This window comes from Photinus pyralis, unplaced genomic scaffold, assembly GCF_008802855.1.
Source record: "Photinus pyralis isolate 1611_PpyrPB1 unplaced genomic scaffold, Ppyr1.3 Ppyr1.4_LG7, whole genome shotgun sequence".
NCBI classification, from domain to species: Eukaryota; Metazoa; Arthropoda; class Insecta; order Coleoptera; family Lampyridae; genus Photinus; species Photinus pyralis.
This window is the reverse complement of record NW_022170738.1, coordinates 41,095,258-41,116,106: the sequence shown is the minus strand read 5'-3', so window position 1 is coordinate 41,116,106 and position 20,849 is coordinate 41,095,258. Positions and strand designations below refer to the sequence as shown.

Here is a 20,849-nt window from a genome sequence, read left to right as displayed (position 1 = left end):
ATATCTTTCCTTTCATGAAATGTGGAATCTTTTTAAATTCTCTTGGAAGCACTTAAAGCCCTCATATTTTGTTAATAAAGCCGCTTTGAATCGGATCTAAAAGGATTTGCAAGGATGCTAGAAAGCTTTCTAAATGGTGTTCTGGTCTTCGGGTGCTTTCGATGGCTATGAAATGGGTCTATATAGAAGATTACTAAGCTCTAGACCAGGGCGGCTTAACCCCATGACAAATTTTGAATGGGTTGGACGTATATTCATAAATAGCAGACGACGTATCTCTTCGCAAAACTCTTCAGTCGGCAGCATTTTTGTACAACTTTGCGTTCCAAAAAATTTGAAGAGACAATATTAAACCAAAGAGTAATTATTTGGTATTTTGTATTGAAAGCATGGGGCTAGAGCAGTCCATGTACTATATGGTCTAAGAGTAAACTTGATATGCCGGTCACAGAACACCTGACAAATAGTATGTTTTTCATACCATTGTTGACCGGCATCAGGTGTTCTATGATGCATTCTTTCCTGGCGAGCATATTAGTTATTATACAGGGTGTGGTGCAGTTAGAAAACATTTGCTTTAAACCATTTATTTACTTCAACATGTTAGAATAAATTGAGGAATAAATACAACACATTCAGTTCAAGTGACATCTAACTGTAAGAGAGAATTTGGATTAAGATGATGAACATAAAATATAGTATAATAATTTGGCATAAAACAAATCCTGAACAACTTAATTCCTCTGAAACAAAACTTTGTGAATGGTTTGCAAATCGGGAACTAACTTCTCATTGTTTTTTGCGGCCACAGCTTTCTTACTCAGGGCGGCAATCATTCTACAAAAAGTTAATTATATCTCATATGTCCGACATAAAGTAAAAACTTACGCGACAGACTCTTGCTTAGGAGTTACTGCCGGACCAGTTGGATTATTAAGAGGTCTTTTATTAACTAAAAGACATTTCATAGGTTGCCCGTCGAGTTGTCGATTGTGATAAGTATCTACCGCTTTCTGTGCATCCTTCAAGTTTTTATAGATCACTTCCGCTGTGCCCGGACGTACCAGTTGTGCTACGAGCAATTGCCCGATATCTTCAAATAGTTCTCTAATATCGTCCTGAGTTACTGACGGTTGTAAATTCGAGACTACAATTCGATGTCCAGCCGGAACAACCACTTTTGTCTTTGTGGGCGAAGAAAAAATACCGTGAGATTGCGTTTGAACTGGACTAACGTCGAGACGTGAGTGAACGTTGGATAGACGAGAGGGACGCTGCATAAATATAGAATGTTTGATGGGCGACACCAAAGGCATTTCTTCATCAACAGGCGCATCAAGATCAATGTATCCGCTGGGCATTATTCTACCTCTACATTTGCAAGCATTAGTTACAGCCAATCAGCCCTGTGATAATATATCCGAAACGTCAAATTTAACATGCAGGTTATCTGCTAAAAAAACATTATTTTGCATTATATAGGATGAGCAAAATAATGTTTTCTACAGATAACCTGCACGTTGAGTTTAACGTTAGTGATATATAACAGGGCTGAATATGTACCTGTGCCATATTTATCATGCGAGTTACAAACGTCAGTTAAATGAGAGAAAAATAACTCGAATTCTGTTGTTTTGTTTGGACAGCTCGTGGCCTACTTATATATTAACGCAAAAATTTATTGATAATGTAGAAAGCCATGGACTGTGCAAACAAAACAACTAATATAGGTACCAAGCGCAGAAGTGATTTAGAAATCCACCCTGTCAAGCTTTTATAGGTAAAAAGCATCTAATGATGTTTTTGTGTACAGTTTTACCTCTTAAATTCGTCTGTCGATACTGATGTCTAAACGGCACAAACAAGAAAAAATGGAATATCAGAAAACTCTAGTAAACAACAAGTCTCAATTCTGACAATGTAACTCTAAAGGATTCCACGATACTGATGTTAATCATGATAAATAAGCAATCCACATTTTTCTCACCTATTTCGTGGAGTACTGTACCGATCCCACTCGGCATTCTCTTGTAAATGTCTTCGTGGACGTGAAGATTGTGCCACTGAAGGGAACGAGAGCCTTGGACTGACATTACTTAAGCTTACGCTCGAAATTGGGAAGTATCCGTCATTTATTAAAGGGAAAGAATGAAAGCCCAAGTCGTTAAGGATTGTTTTCCGAATCAAGTGTGGCGGAAGATTACGAGATGAAGATTTTCGGTGTATGGGTGATCTCTTCGATGCTGGCTTCTTTCTTTGAGCAATTAAACCGAGCTGTTGCTGTACTGCTAAGTTAATATCGGTTGTGCTTTGCTTATTTTTGTTTGTGATCAATGAAATTTTGCCATTACGGTCAGTTTTCTGATAGATATTCGTGCCAATAGGTCTGATATTTCCATTGAGGACACCACCTTCACGGACCTCTCTTAGTTTCAATAAACGATTTCGGGCATCTTTAGTCTTGGCTCGTTGGGCTAAAACATCTCTGGCATCTGTCACTATCATACGTTTTTTGTTATCCAATCTTTGTCGGGCATCTGCAACCTTTGAACGTGCCGTACCTACCCCACGTCGACGTTTACGAGCGTTATTTTTACTTTTGTTCATTTGGGTATTATTCCTAAGAAAAAATAGTAGCAGAATGTATTGCCTGTTGCAGGCCTGTCTCACCTGGGTTTATACGCCATTTTAATCGAAATTCTATTAGCCGAATCAATTAATTGTATACAACCAAAATTCGAACACGAATTTTTAATTTATATGAAAATTAACGATTCTTTCCTAAAATAATTAAAAATTGGAGCACAAACAGAAAATGTCGGTTACTGTTCTCGCTAACTTCATTCTTCATATTCATAGCATTGCTTCAATTATCAAAAGGCAACATTGCCAGTTTTCTTTTTTTACAGTATTTGTCCAATTACAATGAAAGTATTCCAGAGATAGAGACAAAGGTGTACGTACGTTTAATCACAAATGAAAATATCTTCAAAGACATCAATTGGGAATGTAACATTTTAATGTAAAACATTTGGAAACGGTCAAAATGGGAACTGCATAAAGCATAAATTAATTACTTGCTCAAATGTCAGTGAACGTTACGAGTTGATTTTTCGGAGCGTTTGCATTGTGTTCTTTACTTATTTTCAAACCATAAGCGGAAAGAACAAAAGAACACCAGCATTATTGTATCAAAAATATATCGACACTTAGTAACTTATAGTTCCTCACTTTTCATAAATGATGGTAGGTACATAATTACGGGAGTGCTAATCGCAAGCATGATGATATACTTATGTTCTTGTTCGTCAGTTACAGTTTATTGAGATATTTTGACTTAATTATCTTCATCTCAGAAAATGTAGACTCGCACGTAAGTTGGCCTAAACCAAACATTATGCCGTCAATTGAAAGGCGGATTTGCTTTAGATTCTTCAGATATAAAAGACCAGAATTTTGTATCAGATCACCCTTTGAGCACCCCCGCTTTATAGGCACAGCATGCGTTATTGTACATACCATGATATCTTTTGCAGTTTTTGAGATACCAGTGGTCGCCCTCGAATTTCGGACACCCTGTACAGTAAAACATTTCAAATTATTGAATTTGACTCTATCGTAGGTACAGTATCTTTCGTAAGTTATTATCTATCTTATCGCGGTTATGATTAATTTACTTTTAATTGTTTAGCACAAAACAAAGATGCGTGTCTGAATAAAAAATTGATATCTCGTTTTAAATTGATTAATAAACTGTTGCGCATGCGCCCACCGATAGGTATATCAGTCCCGGATAACGAATTAAATTGCATTTAATTCTGTACACAGCACAAGTGGTTCAATACGCAGTTATTGTAGATTTTATTGAAAAGTAATCGTGAATTAAAAATAAGTTTCAAATCGATTCTTTATAATGTTCTCCGTTCCATTACGTTCATTTCGACCGTTGAACCTTAAATGTATTTATAGAACGAGTAAGTTATTATTTGTCTGATGTGTTTTTGTAAAATCTAATATTTGTGTAGGTAGGTACTTATAAAATAGTGCCCGACCTGTACGTATTCAAAATTAAATGCTTTGGATTGATAGTTAGGTATTCCAACTGTCCAAAATTGGACGAATTAATAATTTTTGATCGCACTTGTATTTATCGAAAAGGCCAGTGGCTTAAATTTTAAAACGAGATTATTAAACCAAAAATAAAGATTGAAGATTGAAAAAAACGTGTTTTTGCTATTTCAAAGAAAATAAATAAAAAAACGGAATGCAGTGCTCATGTTTTAAAGGCGATAGTGTTTAGTCTGTCTTTTTAATGACGTCTTTGGTCTGTTGTGCTTATTATGGCATTACAATGATAAATTACTAGTTGTCCCCACTCGCCAGGAAAGTTTTACTTTATTATTTCGGTATTCCAAAGAGGATTTATCTAATTGGTAAAATTGGTTAAACTTCCACAATTGATTAAATGAACGCCGGCTGCTGCTGGGAAGCAGGAACTCGAGGGCCGGTTTATTTGGGGTATTATATTTATATGTGTTGGATTGGAAATATATTTACAATGCAAAGGGTGCCAGGGACATTAATATGCACTTATTCATACTATACTAATAAGGGCCAGAAGTGAAGTGCATTGCACTGATTAGGAGTACCTTTCCAACTCATGTTGGAAGGCGTTTATTCTGGCCACTTTCTCCGTCCGTGCGAGGCCTTAACTACTCATACAGTTTTGTAAGTGTCTTCAAAGTCGCCCAATTTGGGATATATCGCAAATGTTATACAACAGCATTTTTGGGTTTTGTATCGCCCATTTTGGCAAAATGATTTTGCGATAAATCGTCCATGCGGGATGCGCCCCTCGGGCCTTGGCGCCCTAGGCGGTCACTTAAGAGTCACGTAATGTATAGTACAAGAGTCACTAAACTTTATTATATGAAAATGACGTCTATATTGCACCAACTGGACTTGAAATCTTTATTTATATTGACCAAAATGTGTTGTAGCGGTTGCTCGAACTGCAACATCTTTGGTACCTGGTGAACCAAGTGGGCCGTCCTTAAAAACGTCTATCCCTGGTCCAGTTTCTGCAAAGTTATTCAAACAACTGAATCACTTACAGGTATAAGTATCACCCATTTTCTAAAAGCTAGAGGTAATAGGTAACGCGCTTTTCAGCAAGCAGAGTCGGTCCAGTTTTTCGCCGACTATGATAAATCTTTGGGGAATTACATTGTAGACGTGGACAGTAATGTTCTTTTGGATTGTTATTCGCAAATATCATCACTGCCCTTAGGTTACAACCATCCAAATTTGTTGAATGTGTTCAACGACGCACATAATTTGGTAGTACCTCTCCCAGCAATTTAGGCGTACTTTCACATAAGTAATACTGTTTTAGAAATCGCTGATAAATAGGCCCGCTTTAGGAGTATTTCCTGGCGCCGACTGGCCACATAAGTTACAGAGTGTGCTGATGAGCGTAGGTGTAGGTATAGGACGTATATAATAAATGTAACGTGCGGCTTTCAGGTGTCGCCCGGATTACCCATGGTAGCGACGATGATGTGCGGTTCGTGTTCGAATGAAAACGCTTACAAAGCTCTTTGTATAAGCTACATGAGGAAAGAAAGGGGAGGAAAAGACTTTTCAAAGCAAGAGCTCGAGTCCTGCATGATGAACCTTCCACCAGGTTCTCCGTCGGTCTCGTTGCTTTCATTCCACGGCGCATTTCACGGTCGCACCTTCGGTGCGCTCTCAACAACTCACTCAAAAGCTATTCACAAAATCGACGTTCCGGCTTTTGAGTGGCCCATTGCCCACTTTCCCAAATATCGTTATCCTCTCGATGAGCACGCGTCAGAAAATAAACAAGAAGATCAAAAGTGTTTGGAAGAGGTTGAAGACCTGATAGTGAGCTACAAAGCGAAAGGGAAGCCAGTTGCAGGAGTTGTGGTTGAGCCAATTCAATCCGAAGGTGGAGATAATGAGGCTTCTCCTGAATTCTTTCAGCAACTTCAAAGGATAGCAAAACGGCACGGCGCCGGTTTCCTGATAGACGAAGTCCAAACGGGTGGCGGTCCCACGGGGAAAATGTGGTGTCACGAACACTTCAATCTTGATTCGCCCCCCGACATCGTCACCTTCAGCAAGAAAATGCAAATCGGAGGATTTTATCACAACGAGAACATGAAGTAACCACATCAGTAGTGTTACTGGCGCAATAATAGCGACCTTTTCCAGGTCCAGTGAACCGTACAGGATATTCAATACATGGATGGGAGATCCCGGAAAACTGTTAATTCTAGAGGAAGCTTTGAACGTGATCAAAAAACAACATTTACTGGATGTTGTGCAGAAAAGCGGTAAGGTACTAAAGTCAGGTATCGCACAGTTGGAAAAGGAATATCCAAATTTAATCAACTCGACGCGCGGTCGGGGAACATTCTTGGCTTTTAATGCGGATACTCCAAAGCTGAGAGATGAAATTGTCTCAAAGTTGAAACAGAAAGGTTTGTATTCTGAGATGAAACTATATGTTGCAAATATTTTTTAGGAATACAAACCGGCGGTTGTGGAGACCACTCGGTTCGGGTAAGAACTGCACTCATTTTCCAAGAACATCACGCTGCTATATTTTTGGATAAGCTTAGGGAAGTGTTAAGGGAAGTGTAATATTTTTTCAATTTAAATATTTCTAAATTAATCGTCTGATCCTAAGCAAAAATTTAACAGGTCTTCCATTATTGCGGCCTTAAATATTTGTTTTGTTAAGTTTTCTTAAGATGTTGTAGGCGCAATGGGATAGAATTTATGCAAGTTGTACCGATTTATGTGATACAAGTGAATTTGGCTCCTAATAAAGACTTTATTTATGGATTCCTTTGTGTAGGTATTTTCATTAGCAATGCTTTTGTTACATAAATAACTACGTTGCATTACTCGTGTTATGTATGTTTATAGACTTGTTAATAACTTTATTTTGGTTGATTATTCTGATGCAGGTATATATAATAAAACGTAAATTACACCGGTTTGTGAAAACTTCAAAAGATAGGTACAGGCGAAGAAATATTTTGCATTTAGGCCCGTTTCACAAATGACTGTTGATCACCAGTCAGAGGGACGGTCCCACAATCTAGCTGTCCAAGGAATTAAATTATTCAAAAATAATCGGTTAATTAACTTACAGTCTAGCAACAAAAATAACTGGTAAATAATGCGTTTATATAGATTTAGTTCGTTGGTTACAGCCATAAATCTTGGCCCCTTTTGTTAACAAAATTTTTTTCCGAAGCGGTGCAATTAACGGTTCCATAGATATGGCCTGTGACCATTATTAATGGGACACCCTGTACATGGAACATGCCTGCAATCATAATCAGCTCCACCTCTTGTGTGGCACTCTGCTTTATATAATACCTGTTTAATCTAGGGACCTTACTGTTTAAGAATGGATGCGCCATCTATTGAAGGTTTTTATGTTAAGAATGCAAATGTGAAACCTACAAGTAAAAGTGTGTATATTCGATGTTGTTTACTTCAAAATTTCGCAAATTTCTAGAAATTTCATCTGGGTAACGCATTTAATTTAAAATTATATTTTTCGTAAATTTTGTGAAAAAATAATCGGCGAAAATGAGTTGCCCATTTAACAAGGACAGCTTAGACAAACTGGAAACATTCATTGACATTTGCAAAAGCAAGCCCAATATTCTTCATTTACCGGAATTAAAATTTTTTAAGGACTACATAGAATCAGTTGGTGGTGTTTTACCACCAGTTACGCCGGAAATGCATTCTCCAACGAAAGAAAGCACTGAACCCAAAGTTGAACCTGAAGAAGAAGTCGTGGAGGAAATTGAATCGGAGGAATCCGACGTAGAGTTGGATATGGACGGGTGCATCGAGCCTGACACTGTTGATGACAGTGATAAAATGGGCGAGTCTAGTAAAATTCCAACCGATGAAGATTCCGATAATGCCGATGAAAAGCGCAGAGCTGCCATGATCGAATTCGGCGAAGGCAATTACAGCAAAGCGGTAGAGTTGCTATCAGAGGCCATCGAACTCAATCCCACCTCTGCAGTTCTATTTGTAAAACGGGGCCAGTCATATCTTAAATTGAACAGACCGAATGCTTGCATTAAAGATTGCACCCGCGCATTAGAATTAAACCCCGATTCGGCCGCGGGATACAAATTTAGAGGGAGAGCCCATAGACTGATTGGCAACTTTGAAGATGCCGCAAAGGATCTCCAGCAAGCCTGTAAGATTGATTTTGACGAACAGGCAGATGAATGGCTCAAAGAGGTTACACCAAATGCTCAAAAAATCATACAACACAAAATGAAAGTGGAACGTAAGAAAGCAGAGAAAGATCTGAGGGAACGTGCAGAACGCGTACGAAAGGCGAAGGAGGCTCATGCCAAGGCAGCGGCACAAGAGGAAGCCGATTTTGGTGACACACCGGGAATGAGCGATTTTTATAAGGCATTTCAAGATCCGGAGATCATGGCTGCATTTCAAGTATGTATCCCATATAGATATTTGAATTTTCTATTAAATTGTGTACCTGTAGGATCCCGAAGTGGCAACAGCCATGCAAGATATATCGATGAATCCTGCCAATTTTATGAAATACCAATCAAATCCGAAAATAATGGCTTTGATACGGAAGTTACAACAGAAGAAATTCCCTGGTGGTTTTCCAGGGATGGGTGGATTTCCGGGAGCCGGTTTCGGTGGTGGTCCCGATGCTCCCGCACCACCACGATCGGGGCCGATGGAAGATGATGGCCTCGATTAAGATTTGAATGGCAATAAATACCTGGTAATAAGCAACAACTTCCACGCTATTTTTATTAATTGTGTAACAAAAATGTGTTTAATTATAAATAAAGTCATTATTGGAAAACTAAGTATTTTGTTGGAAATTGATGGAATATGAGCCTGTTGAAGGATCCTGTTGCAATTTGAAATTGTTGGTGGACAAACCGAACGGTTTTAAAACCATATTTCCTAGATCTTTTAATTTACCCAACATTTCCGACTTCATTTTCTCATTTCGTTCGTTAATGATCGGTGGTAAGCGCTGACATGCCATAATCGCCTCCTTATTCCCAGGATCTAGCTCCAATATTTTTTTATAATCTTCCAAGCTCTCGTCCAATTTTTCTCGTTCTTCATATAATTTTGCACGTCTTAAAATTGCTCGAACATAATTTGGATTTAATTCGATCGACTTTGTACAGTCGTCCACAGCACTTTCTTTGCAGTTTATGTGAAGTTTTGAAGCTGCCCTGTTAGCATAAACAATGGAACGTTCGGAAGCATGTTCCAAAGGATATAATTTTAATGCATCAGTGTACACTTTGATTGAGTCTAAATACTGGCAATTTTTAAATAAATCATTTCCCTTTTTCTTTAGATCGTTGGCTCTGAAAAGTCTTTCGTTTTTCTCTTCGGGTGAAAGACTGTCATTAATTTTCCTTAATTCTTCCTCGTCGATTAAATCGTGGCAAACTTTTGATTCGATTTTATTTGTAGATTCTTCATCACTATCACTTGCTGCAATGTCATGATCGGGAGGGTTTTCATTCAATTGTTGAGATTGTAAATCTCGAGTTAGATCTTCAATTATTTCTTGATTTGAAGGGATTTTGTCCGAATTTAACTCCATTATTTGTAATTATCTAATCAAATATTTAAATAATTGATTTGGACAATTTGAGGTTATGTTCAATTATCTCAATCTGTCATATTCAGATCAATATTTATACACACACAATTCTCATACAAAAAGACATTCCATATAGTTGAGGCGGCGTTCATACTCGCGCGATATACGATAAAGTCTATATCCACGATACTACAACTGGTAGTGGGTATTATGGTCTATAACGCCCTACAGACGGCACTCGGCAGATGGATTTGTCGTACAACTTATCGTTTTGCATCAATGTCTTGCGGTACACTACTAACCGGGCAATAACCACACCGGCGCTATCACAAGCCGGCGCCGATCGTACCGGCGCTCGATCAACCGGCGCTCGTTCCACCGAATGCATTTCGATTTGTGTGGATTGGATTAATAAAACGCGTTATACTTAGTTCATCTCATTCCTCTTGTTTGACCACTCTTAAAATGATAGTAAAAGTGTTAATAACAAACACCCCAACATCCCACCTAAAATAAAAAAGCGGCAGAGCACCTCGGTGTGACCCCACGGAGTCATTGGATTTGACCCATTTTCAATTTGGCTTGTTACATGTGGCATAATGTCTAATATGCAAAGTTTGGACCAAATCGGTCCAAGCGTTAGACCATCCAATCCATGTTATTATTCCAAATGCGTGTATGTAAATGTTACATAATTTGCAGATCGCATCGGTTGAACATGTGTCATGTGCCCATATGCCGGATTGACCAGCGCCGGCGTGACCGCGCGCCGGCTTTACAAGCGCCGGTATGACCTCTGTAGCAATTGTCTAATAAAGTCATTTATTATTATTATTATGGTCTGTGTTTCTCTTGTCAGAACTCAGGTCTTGCCTGCCTAACTAATCGAACGGATTAAAATCAAGTAACGATGAGTGTTTGTGTCTGTAGGTCGCTCTTCTGGTCAAGTTATGTGGGGTCCTAAAAAAAATGCTGCAGCGTTTACATATTAGGCAATAATTACTTTTGCCAATGAAGGTACAATCTGTAACTTTCGACCTTGTTTGTCGTTATTTTAGAGTGAATATCGCGAACTCACAGAGTGGATCTCTTCTAACTACCTACCTGATGCTAACATCTTCCATGTGTCGTTCGCCGTAAGGACTTTGGAAGGGGCGCGGAGTTTTTAAAAGTCTTTAACTGGAATTTACAACTCATCTTCTAGACTAGATATGAAGGAAGACAAAAACTGCTCTAAGAAATTTAATTTAGAAATAATCTGTAGGTATAAGATCTCGGTGCTTCGTAGGTCGATACAAAATGTAATGCTGCGCTATAAACATAAACTGGAACACGATCGAAAAAAAGCCCAATCCAAACTTCGACGGATTTCCGAACACCGAAACCCAATCGTCTAAATACAAAAATAAATTAATAGTTATTTACATCAAAGACAGGAAAATGGCACATTCTGTCGAGGAAAATATTGATAATTTCTGAGTTAGGTACCTAATGTCATTTTACTGACGAGTTTTGTATTAAATTTTACCCGAAATCGTATTTTTATATAAAATTTCAATTTTCATATAGAACTTTTAATTAATGTCAATCTGTCAGTTATGACAGGAGTCATTATAGACCATTAGCAATGTCACAAATGCGGCCAGTAAAGTGACAATAAGCGGCAGGAAACGTAGTCTAGCTGCTCTAATCTTTTATTTCAATAAGCTGCTCTGCCTCTGTCATGGAAACTAAAATTTCCCGACAGAAAGTAGGCACGAAAATGAAGGTTTCATGTAATAGTATTTTACATTATTAGCCAGGTAAGTGAGTTTTTACTGGCGATAGGAGAAGTTGACTGGCGAGCCGTCAGGCGAGCCTGTCATCTCCTAGAGCCAGTAAAAACTATTACCTGGCGTATAATGTACAATATTTTATTTGTTACTCATTTGTAAACAATAGTAAACGTAAATAATTAGTTCTTAAATTGATCTCGAAGAAATGTTCTAAAATATCATGTTATCCATGTAACAGAGACTTCGCATTAATTCTGGCCAATGAAATTACTAGATTACTAACTTGTAAAATTTTTACAGGTCAGCTGTCAGTTTTACAAGTCAGTAGCGTTTAAACATGACGTTTACCCGTTTGCGTTTTGTCTTGTTAATCAGCGTTTACAACTGAGTAACAAATAAATAAAATAATTTACATCGATTTGATGCATATACTCACCATAATTATGAGAGTCCAGTATCATTTGCAGCATACTGAAGAGTCCTCCGAGAAGGTCTAGGAAGACACCGCCTATACTCCAACCGTCCGTACTCTTTCGTTTGTAGTTTAAATATGCCTTAATAATAAGTGTTAGAGATACATACAAATTGGGAGACAATGTACCAAGGGATCAAACTCTTTTACAGTTTAATTCCAGGGCACATATGTTGGTATTATTTCTAATACCGGCCAATATAAAAATGACGAATAAGCTGACATAATTATAGCAAAAAATCAATTTACCTGTGGTATGTATTTCAGTAATGTAATTAGTAGTTTAATGTACGAACAGAAGTACAAAAAGTCTATCCAGTGAATGTTGTCAAAGTATACTAGTAGAAGACTTGTGAAATACGCAATTCCCATTGCTATTAAAATAACTGCCCCTGTAATCGAAATCTTTTGATTTCCCCTCGTGTACACGAAGCATTGAAAAATCGTAACGATAATTGCGATCGTTCCATGAATATTGAAGGCGATGTCATTAAACGTTACTGGAATCAAACTCCTTGGATATCTCTTCATGTACTCCATCTGAAAAAGCGGCTTGATTAAGAGCTTTGAGTGCTAGGTCTTACAATGATTTCGGGTATATAATACATTCCTATGGTGAATATGGTGTAGGAAAGGTATCCGACCATGTTTAAGGCCAAATAGTCGAAATCTAGACCGACTACGCTGGAACAAACAGAAATCCGCAAGCATATTAATGTAAAATAAGTGTATAAACACTAGTTTAGTTAGTAGTGCGAGTTTTAATCCACAGAGTACTAAGTAATTGGGGGCAAAAAGTAACGTTCCAATAACTTTAGTACCTAGGGACCAAAATAGCTATTTATTAATTTATTAATTAGAAATTATGCATTTATCATTATCATACCTTTTCCGCTCGTAATTGGTATAAATTTGGGGATAAAACGATACGGACCAAACGGCAAAGTAAGCCCATCCTATAATCACAGATAGAATGTCTATCATTTTACTTCTGTAGATGGTTGCTGTCAAAAAAACACCATCGATACTAAAACGGTAATCCCATCACCAACAGTCCGTATTACCAGAGCGCGTTTCTCACCTTATATTGGGCGTAGAGTGAGCCGTCAGCAACGATTTTCCAATTCCGATTCCCTCAACGGTAATCGTGTATTCTTCGTGGTCCGAACTTAGAGTGATTGCCGATGGACTGACGGCAATCCGATCCTTATATTCGGGATGAAATCGCACTTCAACGTCCGGTTGTTGAAGGTCGCTACAAATTGGGAAAATTAGGGAGGCACTTTTTACATCGTTGAAGAATTGCTGCGATTTGATGTGGTAAGCTATTTCGACCCACAGCAGCAATTGTCCAAAAATGTAAAGCTTATAAGTTTAATTGTCATAAGAGTACATACGTCACTGTTAAGATGAACGATTGAGATTCATTGATCTTCATTGATAATTGATGGGTGTTTATCTTGATTTCGCATTGTGAAATTGATGTAGCTGCAATCAATTATGAAATCAAACGACCCTCAGAGTTATCTATCATTTATTTTTTTCTAGGAACATACAGTTCGGACGTTCCTATTTGGCTCAACGAGAAGTTGCGTATTCGTCTTAGTAGCACACATTTGGATATTTTCAGTGACGCGACGGGAACGCCGGTTTATTGGATAAGTATAACATATAATATACCAATAAAATAATTTTAGTCTTAACTAATTATTGTATCCCAAGACAACAATTATATCCAGGGCTGTAGCCAGAGGGGGGCAAGAGCGGGCAGCCCGCTCTTGGAACTCACTTTGCCCGCTCTTGAAAATTGCTTAATATGACACAATATACCATGTTCATAAATGATCACATATAAAGAAAGGTGCATTCGGAATTATGTCAAATATTGAAATTGGTCAATTAAAAATGTTATCGTTTTTGAAATGAAACGCCCTATATATTTTAATCCAATCGGCCAGCATATTAAATTCTCTTTTCAAAACTATAGCACACGAAGGGTGATATTAAAATAAAAGATTTAAATGATTCAAAAAAATTGAAAAGACTCAAATAATTTCTTTAAAAACTTCTGTTTAATCTTTTTTTAATTGAATCCGTTTAAAAGATGAGGTTAGGTGCGATAATTCCTTTACCAGACCCCGTATACTTATTTTAAAAGGTTGTAGGCCACTTTCGTTTTCAACATCGAGTTTATATCAAAATGTTTTCAAAATGTTATATGGTCAAAAGAAGCTTTTTAAAAAAACGTATGAGCTATAATATGCAACAGTTGCAGTGTTTGGTTGTTCGACTGCTGTGATTGATCTTCATTTTCAACAATGACGCGAATCAAAAAGCTACAAAGGTCTTCGATGATGTCTCTGATTTGATCTTTTTAGCCTTTGGATTTCTTCAAAAAATTAACAAAAGAAAAGGGACGATATTAATCATGAAAGTGTTTAGGATGAAAGATGGAGGTTAATACCGTTTGCAAGAACGAATATTAACAAAGCCAGCCCACATATACCTAATAGGGGCAAAAATGTTCAATAAACTCCCGTCCAAAATTAAGAACGCGCAGAAACTGTATACCTTCACACGGCAACTCAAAATCTTCCTGTTGGTAAATTTATTTTATTCTGTGGAAGATTTCATCAGGGAAATGTTAAATGTCAAATGTTTGTCTTATTTGTGTTTAATTGACTTGTCCTATACACTTTGTTTGTCTTACAGGATGAATATATATTTATTTATTTATTTATTTATTATTAATAGTTTGTTATTAAACGAGTAAGGTTTATTGTGCGTTTCCCTGTTAACCCAGGGGGTGAGGGTATATATGATATACATTGATTACTATCATTTTAATTATCATTTCTACTACCAACAAAACGTAGTACAAGAGGTCTACAAATGGCCTCCCACTGTTGTAACACACATTTGCGTTTTGGATCCCTATGAATCCAGATCTCAATGATCGTCAGTCCGCCTGTCTGTGCACTCATTTCCTGCCAAACCACTCAACAGAAAGTAACTAAAGTTGACATACGCGCGTGTTCTTAGGTGAAAGAATTAACAATTGAAAAGCCTTTGAAAATTATGCGAAGTGTATTTTCCAAGAAAAACGAATTTATTCAGCGGGTGGTATTTGCGCGGACACAGGAAATTATTTCGCCCGCCCGCTCTGTAGATTTATTGGCTCGCTCTTAATAATTAATCTGGCAACGGCCCTAATGATATCATTTTTAACTTCGAGTTTAGCGATCAAGATTTGAGGCAATTAGAAAAGATTAAAGCGGTTGATTTTTGTTTATTAAATTAAACAAAATAACTCACCTGTAATCAAAATCAGCACGACCACGGTTAGTATACCGGTGTACCCACACATTGCCATCTGCAACAGAAGTATAAGTAGATGCCACAATAATTAACTTCTCATTCGCTATTAATTATTGTAAAAATTGTTGAGGAATGTTTAAATAAGCTCCCAATTAAAAGTTAAAATTTTACCATGTAAATTATTGTTAACTTCTCTTCACTTCTTGTTTGGTTCAAGTGCAGTTTTTTGCAGCTCGTCCTACTGTACAAACGTGAATCGTGATTGTGAATTGCGTATTAACTGCATGGGAATGCAATGCACTGATAGTCGAAATATAAAAAAAACTGGCATTGGCTGTACAAACTAACCGAATAACCTTGGGTGACCTATTTCATGATTTAATTGAAACACGTAGTTAGACGCAATTAAAAATTGAAAGAATCTAAAAGCTTTTCTCCTGTTGCCAAATAGATTCACTTCTTATAATGAGAAAGTTTTCAAAACGCGTTCAGGATAACATTGGAAACATTTCCATAATGTTTTGACGATTTATAAACAAAATAGAAATAGCTTCCCAGGAGAATTCGACTATAATTGTACTCGTATGAATGAGAATGAACGCAATCAGGGAACGAAATTATTTGGATTTCGCCCGAGTTACTAAATTGGTCACACATATTTTTTTAGGTGACTCGATACCAGAACTTTACCAAATGTAAATTATGGTTAAAACAAAAAGTAACATCCTATTGTAGAACATTCTGCCCCGTGGAGCCGGATCAAATCGAAAATTGAATTGAAATCTTTATTTCTTCAAAAACGGAAATTGCAATTGTGGTTTACGAGTCGAATTAAATTACGCTTCTTGCTCTTTTTTAAAAAATGTCCGCGAAAAAGGATTGCTTTGCTATATCTTTCGATTTGTATAATAGCCTCGTTATTATGGATTCAGATTCAAATAAAAATATGTAAAGGGAAAAGGGGTTGACACAATAATAAATTGTACTCGAACTGACTAAAAATAAATTAGAGTAGGTCTAAAGACTGTTTAGAAAAGCGCTTTTTGCAACAATTCGGATGGCTATATCTATAAATAAATAAATTATCGTCAGTTCATCTAGTGGGCAATAGAAATAACCGATAGATACAAAAAATGTACATCTATTAATAACAGGGGCATCACGACTTGAATGGTTTATTTTCTGTGTCAAAAAAATGTCTTTTGCTATTAATGTACGTATGTGAAACATATTCATAAAATGTACCGATTAGGTACAGCTCAGGTTGAAATAAATACGTGTACACGTGTCGACCAAAAAGAATATTATTTTCATAAAAGGTTCATTAAGTATTCGTTTTACGATTTATGTAAATAATTAAGTGCTTAATCCCAAGGGAACTAATTGACGCCAATTATACCGACGATTACGAGAAGTAGAAATCAATTTGCGATATTTTAATTTAAAAAAACGCACTTGTGGTATCTACTAAAGTGAGGTTCATAAGCAAATGAAATTATTATCATCTAAGTTTACCTTAACCAATGATAGGCGATTTAAAATCATAAATAATGTGTTGATATTTGGAGGAAACCCACTTCACGTAGTTCAGTGGCTGAAAGGACTAGTACTTACTATCTATATTTATTAATGATAAGTAAAAGATAATAAATAATATAAACAAACGATTAAGATAAATAAACCGCGAACCAGTCAACTTTTTCTACACCGAAATATATTTCCTATTCTACCAAAAAAACTTTTTGAATATCCACTATCCTCAATTTGTAGGTATAGGTATATTCATTCTCGTTTACCGGATAATCGGGATAATACTATAATTTATGTAACATTAACACGATAATTCGAGAATTTTAGATTCTGTTGCCAGAATCAATAACTTAGGTCTGCTACGGGTTCGTAGGTGTGCAAAATGGGTTTGACCAACATTGTTATCCAATAAGTTACTCAATTATCTCACTAGAAAAACGTCGAAACGCATTGTCCAACAATATGGACATCAATTTGATATAGTACCTACCTACGAGTATTTGTAATCAAGTTAAAAACCAAAACCTAATACCAAAGTAGTAATGAAGTGGATGATCCATATTCTTATATTTGGGATGTATAATTAAGAAATCTTTGTCTTTCCCAAATTTATTGTTATTCTTGTTGTTGGCTTAGATATAATTAATTTAAATATAAACGACGCTTTCATATAAATTCATTATATTGCTTTGATAATAGCCATTAAAATTATATGACCGAAACTGTATATGTAAGCCAACATCAAGAATAAAAATAAATTTGGGAAAGACAAAGATTTCTTAACCAAAGTAGTAAATTTGTTACGTTTTAAATTATTGATTTTTGAAAACTTGAGATGTTACTCGTAGATGAGCAATATATTGAATATTCCATTCTTCATTAATGCATTTTCCTTATGGGTTACTATTGTATTGTTAACATCTGCACGTGGTTTAGACATAATCTGATAGGTGTATGTTCTTAAATATTCACCGCCAAAGAATCTTACTATTTTATGCACACGTATCAACCCTCAAATTGAATTTTATCGCCACCCTAATTTAGGTTGCTTTCTGACGAATTGTATATGGATGACCGACGACGAATAAACGGACCTCTTGCTAAATAAGTCGCAATTTGCAAGCCTTCTGAATAAATAACCAGTGATAAATCTCCACGCAATTCTATTTTTCCTAGCCGCAGTCCAGCTAGCACAGAGCGCAAGTATACCATTCGATAACTTTAATTTTAACAAACTTTTTCAAAAATGGACGGAGGATGATCCTCAAAACTTGTGGGAATTGAGCTACCTTGTTATTGTACCTAATGGTTAATTACAAATGGTACTTTAACCTGAATCAAAATGTCAATTGTAGGTTCGGACTAGTTCAATCGAATGGGTTTTGTGTGAACTTACATTGTGTCCCGTGTGAGTTCTGCGTGTATAGAATTAATTTTTTATATTATATATTTTGGACCCAGGAAATCTAGTTACATTACAATCAGACTCTCTTTTCATACAGAGACTGGAATAAGATAAAGTTTTCGAGGAATTCTATAGATATAACAACGCTCATATAAAATGCGCGATCACCTTTTTTAGGATTGTAATATATTAACTTTGACACTATTTAAAATCAAAGAGTTGATGCATCGAACATTTAAATTTTCTTCTGTTATATCGTGATATGGTAATAGCAAAACGAAAATCACGTCGATTAATTCATTATGACAAGGTAGGCCACTTTCAATGTGGCTAAATTTACTAGACTACTTAACTGTCTTATAACAAACTAATTTTTTGTGGGGCTCATAATCAATATGATGACACCAAGTAAGTTTCTGGTCTAATAACACATACCTAAACATTTAATTTTATTAATATTATTCATGTTTGTTATCTCACGGTGAGTAAACATCATTTCCAAGGTTTTATTTTCATTTAATAGGTACTAGTTTGTTATTTGTAAACCATTCTAATCCAGTCGCGAGTATATTCAGTACCTATTTGACGTTGTACCTCATTGAAATCTCTATTCTTTATGAGCAGCGTAGTGTCATCAGCAAACATAACAAAATGTGAACAATTTTCCTGGCCAATTTTCAAATCATTCATAATTATTCATACCTATTCATTTATAATAATAAATAACTTTGGGAGAACATCCAAAACTGTACTAAACAATCAGAGATCATAACTGACTAATTATACTGTTGCCTTTTTTGCAAATAAGATTTAATGAGATTTCAACTGGAGCTAATGAACCCACAGTGTAGGTACTAAGTTTTTAGTAAGTCTCTCATGATTCACGTAGTCAAAAGCTTTTTTAAGATAGAAAAAAGTTTCCCCCACATATTCGCTGTTTTGATGTCCATTAACAATATAATTAATTAAATAAGATATACAGCAGTCCTTTATAGTAGATTTTCCAAATCTAAAACCAAACCGGTTATCTAAAAATCTAAAAATATCTAAAATATTTTGCTGTTGTTTCATATTGTCTTTTGTATTATAATATGATATAGGTCCCTATTTTATTGTTATTTTTTTACGGTTTCAAAAAATATAAACATTAACAAATGCAGCGATGAAGAAGTGGAAGCTGTTATAAGTTGTCCGATTTTACTAACCTACAAAACCACTATACCCGTCCTTGAATTATCATAGATCGATTTAAGAAGGTGGTCAAAAAATGGAACAGAAAACACATTTAAGTTTTTGTTTGTGGAATTCAAAAAAGCACCTTAACGGTTCAAAATTATATTTTTTTTATAACTCTAGTTAAAATTATTTATAAAACCATTTTTTTTTGCGTTTTTTACCGTTTGGTTTTTTGGCAGAGTAAAAATTAAATTAATTCAAGGATCCAACTTACAATGAGGTTGATGTGAATCAATGAACGAAACCAATTTCTCCCCATAAAGATTTAATTAACAAGACAAAATATAGTCTGTGACACGGTCGCCTAATACAACGTAAAATTACGACCAATTTCGGACAACAGCTGTGTCCATTCATAAGTAAAAAGGCTTAAAAAGAACTAACAATAAAAATGTTAAACTAGGGATAAGTGAGGTACGCTGTATCGTATCCCTAGTTTAACATCTTAATGTTAGTTCTTTTTTTTTTCGTTTTTACTTGAGAATGGACACAGCTGCTGTCTGAAACTGGTCGTAATTGTACGTTGTATCTCTGTGATTGTATTAATTGTTAATATATTCTTATGGGGAGATATTGGTTTCCTTCATTGATAAAGAATTAAAAGTGATTGAATTAAAATCCTTCTTTTTTAGACGCAAATTGCAGACTAGGTTTTTTCAATGCGGATTGATCCCAGATGCGCATAGATCCTTATATCATGTCTAACAAAAGTGATAAAATTACGTTTCCATTAAATAGATAGTGCAATGGACCGTAGTTCTATAGTTTAAAAAAAATTGCGGTTGCATTGGTGGTTTGTATAATTAAACACTATACCTTCTTGGTGAATTACTGAAACGGAAAACAACTGCGACTACCCGGTGTCTAAAATGACTTGGAGAAGCCTTCCTGGGTTGAAGAATCAGATGATGTAACAATAGAATACACTTTCATTTCTATTACTTACCTACAGAGTGTACTTTTTTTAACAAACTTATCATGAACCTCTTACCTAATTACTTACCGTTGTTGATTGAAAAATTGATTTTTAATTGCCACTTTAAGCACTGCGTACACTTGTAATAATTATTTCATATAGTTGCTGAATGATAAGAGATAAAGCATGAATTTATATAAATAAAAGATTAGGTTTAGGTTCATCTACAGCTGCGCAATATACAGTGCGGTCAAAAAAGACAACTTGTTACAAATCTGAATGGAAACGCGGTTGGTACGTAGAGGACCAAGTCGAAAATTGAGACGGTGATGGTTGGCGTTAAGCTTTCAGATACACACAGATGACACAGTATAAGCAGTTCCTCATGGTCTCACGTGGTAGGTATGAGAACTGAGAATTCAAGGTTGATATCGAGGTGCTAAACCAGGAACTTGATAAGGAAATCGGTCGTGTTTATATCACTGGCAGGAGTCTTTCCATCAGGTGAGTCTAAGGTACAG

General features: G+C 36.0%; 5 protein-coding genes across 7 annotated transcripts; 2 read left to right on the top strand and 3 right to left on the bottom strand.

Moving 5' to 3' along the window:
- Nucleotides 1-685: 685 nt before the first annotated feature.
- On the bottom strand, nt 686-2,861 carry LOC116176033. Its single transcript, XM_031494468.1, has 4 exons — nt 2,671-2,861; nt 1,988-2,620; nt 889-1,371; nt 686-837 (listed from the first exon to the last, which is right to left on the bottom strand). Exons 1-4 carry the CDS (start codon nt 2,685-2,687, stop codon nt 735-737), a joined length of 1,236 nt encoding a protein of 411 aa, XP_031350328.1. The 5' UTR covers nt 2,688-2,861; the 3' UTR covers nt 686-734.
- Nucleotides 2,862-3,801: 940 nt separating this feature from the next.
- Nucleotides 3,802-6,874, top strand: LOC116176032 (4-aminobutyrate aminotransferase, mitochondrial). Its single transcript, XM_031494467.1, has 7 exons — nt 3,802-3,974; nt 5,001-5,116; nt 5,173-5,340; nt 5,396-5,476; nt 5,527-6,188; nt 6,238-6,506; nt 6,551-6,874. Exons 1-7 carry the CDS (start codon nt 3,914-3,916, stop codon nt 6,667-6,669), a joined length of 1,476 nt encoding a protein of 491 aa, XP_031350327.1. The 5' UTR covers nt 3,802-3,913; the 3' UTR covers nt 6,670-6,874.
- Nucleotides 6,875-7,477: 603 nt separating this feature from the next.
- On the top strand, nt 7,478-8,915 carry LOC116176036 (putative protein FAM10A4). The gene is made up of 2 exons (XM_031494473.1): nt 7,478-8,523; nt 8,576-8,915. The coding sequence occupies exons 1-2, from the start codon at nt 7,633-7,635 to the stop codon at nt 8,801-8,803; spliced, it is 1,119 nt and encodes a 372-aa protein (XP_031350333.1). The 5' UTR covers nt 7,478-7,632; the 3' UTR covers nt 8,804-8,915.
- LOC116176037 (tetratricopeptide repeat protein 1) lies at nt 8,829-9,769 on the bottom strand. Its single transcript, XM_031494474.1, has one exon. The coding sequence runs from the start codon at nt 9,674-9,676 to the stop codon at nt 8,912-8,914; it is 765 nt and encodes a 254-aa protein (XP_031350334.1). The 5' UTR covers nt 9,677-9,769; the 3' UTR covers nt 8,829-8,911.
- Nucleotides 9,770-10,903: 1,134 nt separating this feature from the next.
- LOC116176035 (cystinosin homolog) lies at nt 10,904-20,504 on the bottom strand. 3 transcript variants are annotated; one of them, XM_031494471.1, is made up of 9 exons: nt 20,416-20,504; nt 15,239-15,296; nt 13,321-13,411; nt 13,005-13,178; nt 12,810-12,950; nt 12,508-12,607; nt 12,173-12,463; nt 11,888-12,005; nt 10,904-11,069 (listed from the first exon to the last, which is right to left on the bottom strand). In XM_031494471.1, exons 2-9 carry the CDS (start codon nt 15,294-15,296, stop codon nt 10,924-10,926), a joined length of 1,119 nt encoding a protein of 372 aa, XP_031350331.1. In that variant the 5' UTR covers nt 20,416-20,504; the 3' UTR covers nt 10,904-10,923. The 3 variants fall into 3 exon arrangements, with proteins under 3 accessions (XP_031350331.1, XP_031350329.1, XP_031350330.1); XM_031494469.1 differs by lacking the exon at nt 20,416-20,504 and adding an exon at nt 16,757-16,854; XM_031494470.1 differs by lacking the exon at nt 20,416-20,504 and adding an exon at nt 15,413-15,573.
- Between the last annotated feature and the right edge of the window lie 345 nt (nt 20,505-20,849).

Bases quoted from the DNA above. Each gene is read 5' to 3' on its own strand.
- LOC116176036 (XM_031494473.1), top strand. From the start codon at position 7,633: ATGAGTTGCCCATTTAACAAGGACAGCTTAGACAAACTGGAAACATTC. The intron at 8,524-8,575 runs GTATGTATCCCA...GTGTACCTGTAG, and splicing joins AGATCATGGCTGCATTTCAA to GATCCCGAAGTGGCAACAGC.
- LOC116176033 (XM_031494468.1), bottom strand. The intron at 1,372-1,987 runs GTGAGAAAAATG...TTGCAAATGTAG, and splicing joins TACAGTACTCCACGAAATAG to AGGTAGAATAATGCCCAGCG. The intron at 838-888 runs GTAAGTTTTTAC...AACTTTTTGTAG, and splicing joins CCTAAGCAAGAGTCTGTCGC to AATGATTGCCGCCCTGAGTA.
- LOC116176037 (XM_031494474.1), bottom strand. From the start codon at position 9,676: ATGGAGTTAAATTCGGACAAAATCCCTTCAAATCAAGAAATAATTGAA.
- LOC116176032 (XM_031494467.1), top strand. From the start codon at position 3,914: ATGTTCTCCGTTCCATTACGTTCATTTCGACCGTTGAACCTTAAATGT. The intron at 3,975-5,000 runs GTAAGTTATTAT...AATGTGTTGTAG, and splicing joins TAAATGTATTTATAGAACGA to CGGTTGCTCGAACTGCAACA. The intron at 6,507-6,550 runs GTTTGTATTCTG...AATATTTTTTAG, and splicing joins CTCAAAGTTGAAACAGAAAG to GAATACAAACCGGCGGTTGT.
- LOC116176035 (XM_031494469.1), bottom strand. From the start codon at position 16,786: ATGATTTTAAATCGCCTATCATTGGTTAAG. The intron at 12,951-13,004 runs GTGAGAAACGCG...TTACCGTTTTAG, and splicing joins CACTCTACGCCCAATATAAG to TATCGATGGTGTTTTTTTGA. The intron at 12,006-12,172 runs GTAAATTGATTT...CTTATTATTAAG, and splicing joins TACTGAAATACATACCACAG to GCATATTTAAACTACAAACG.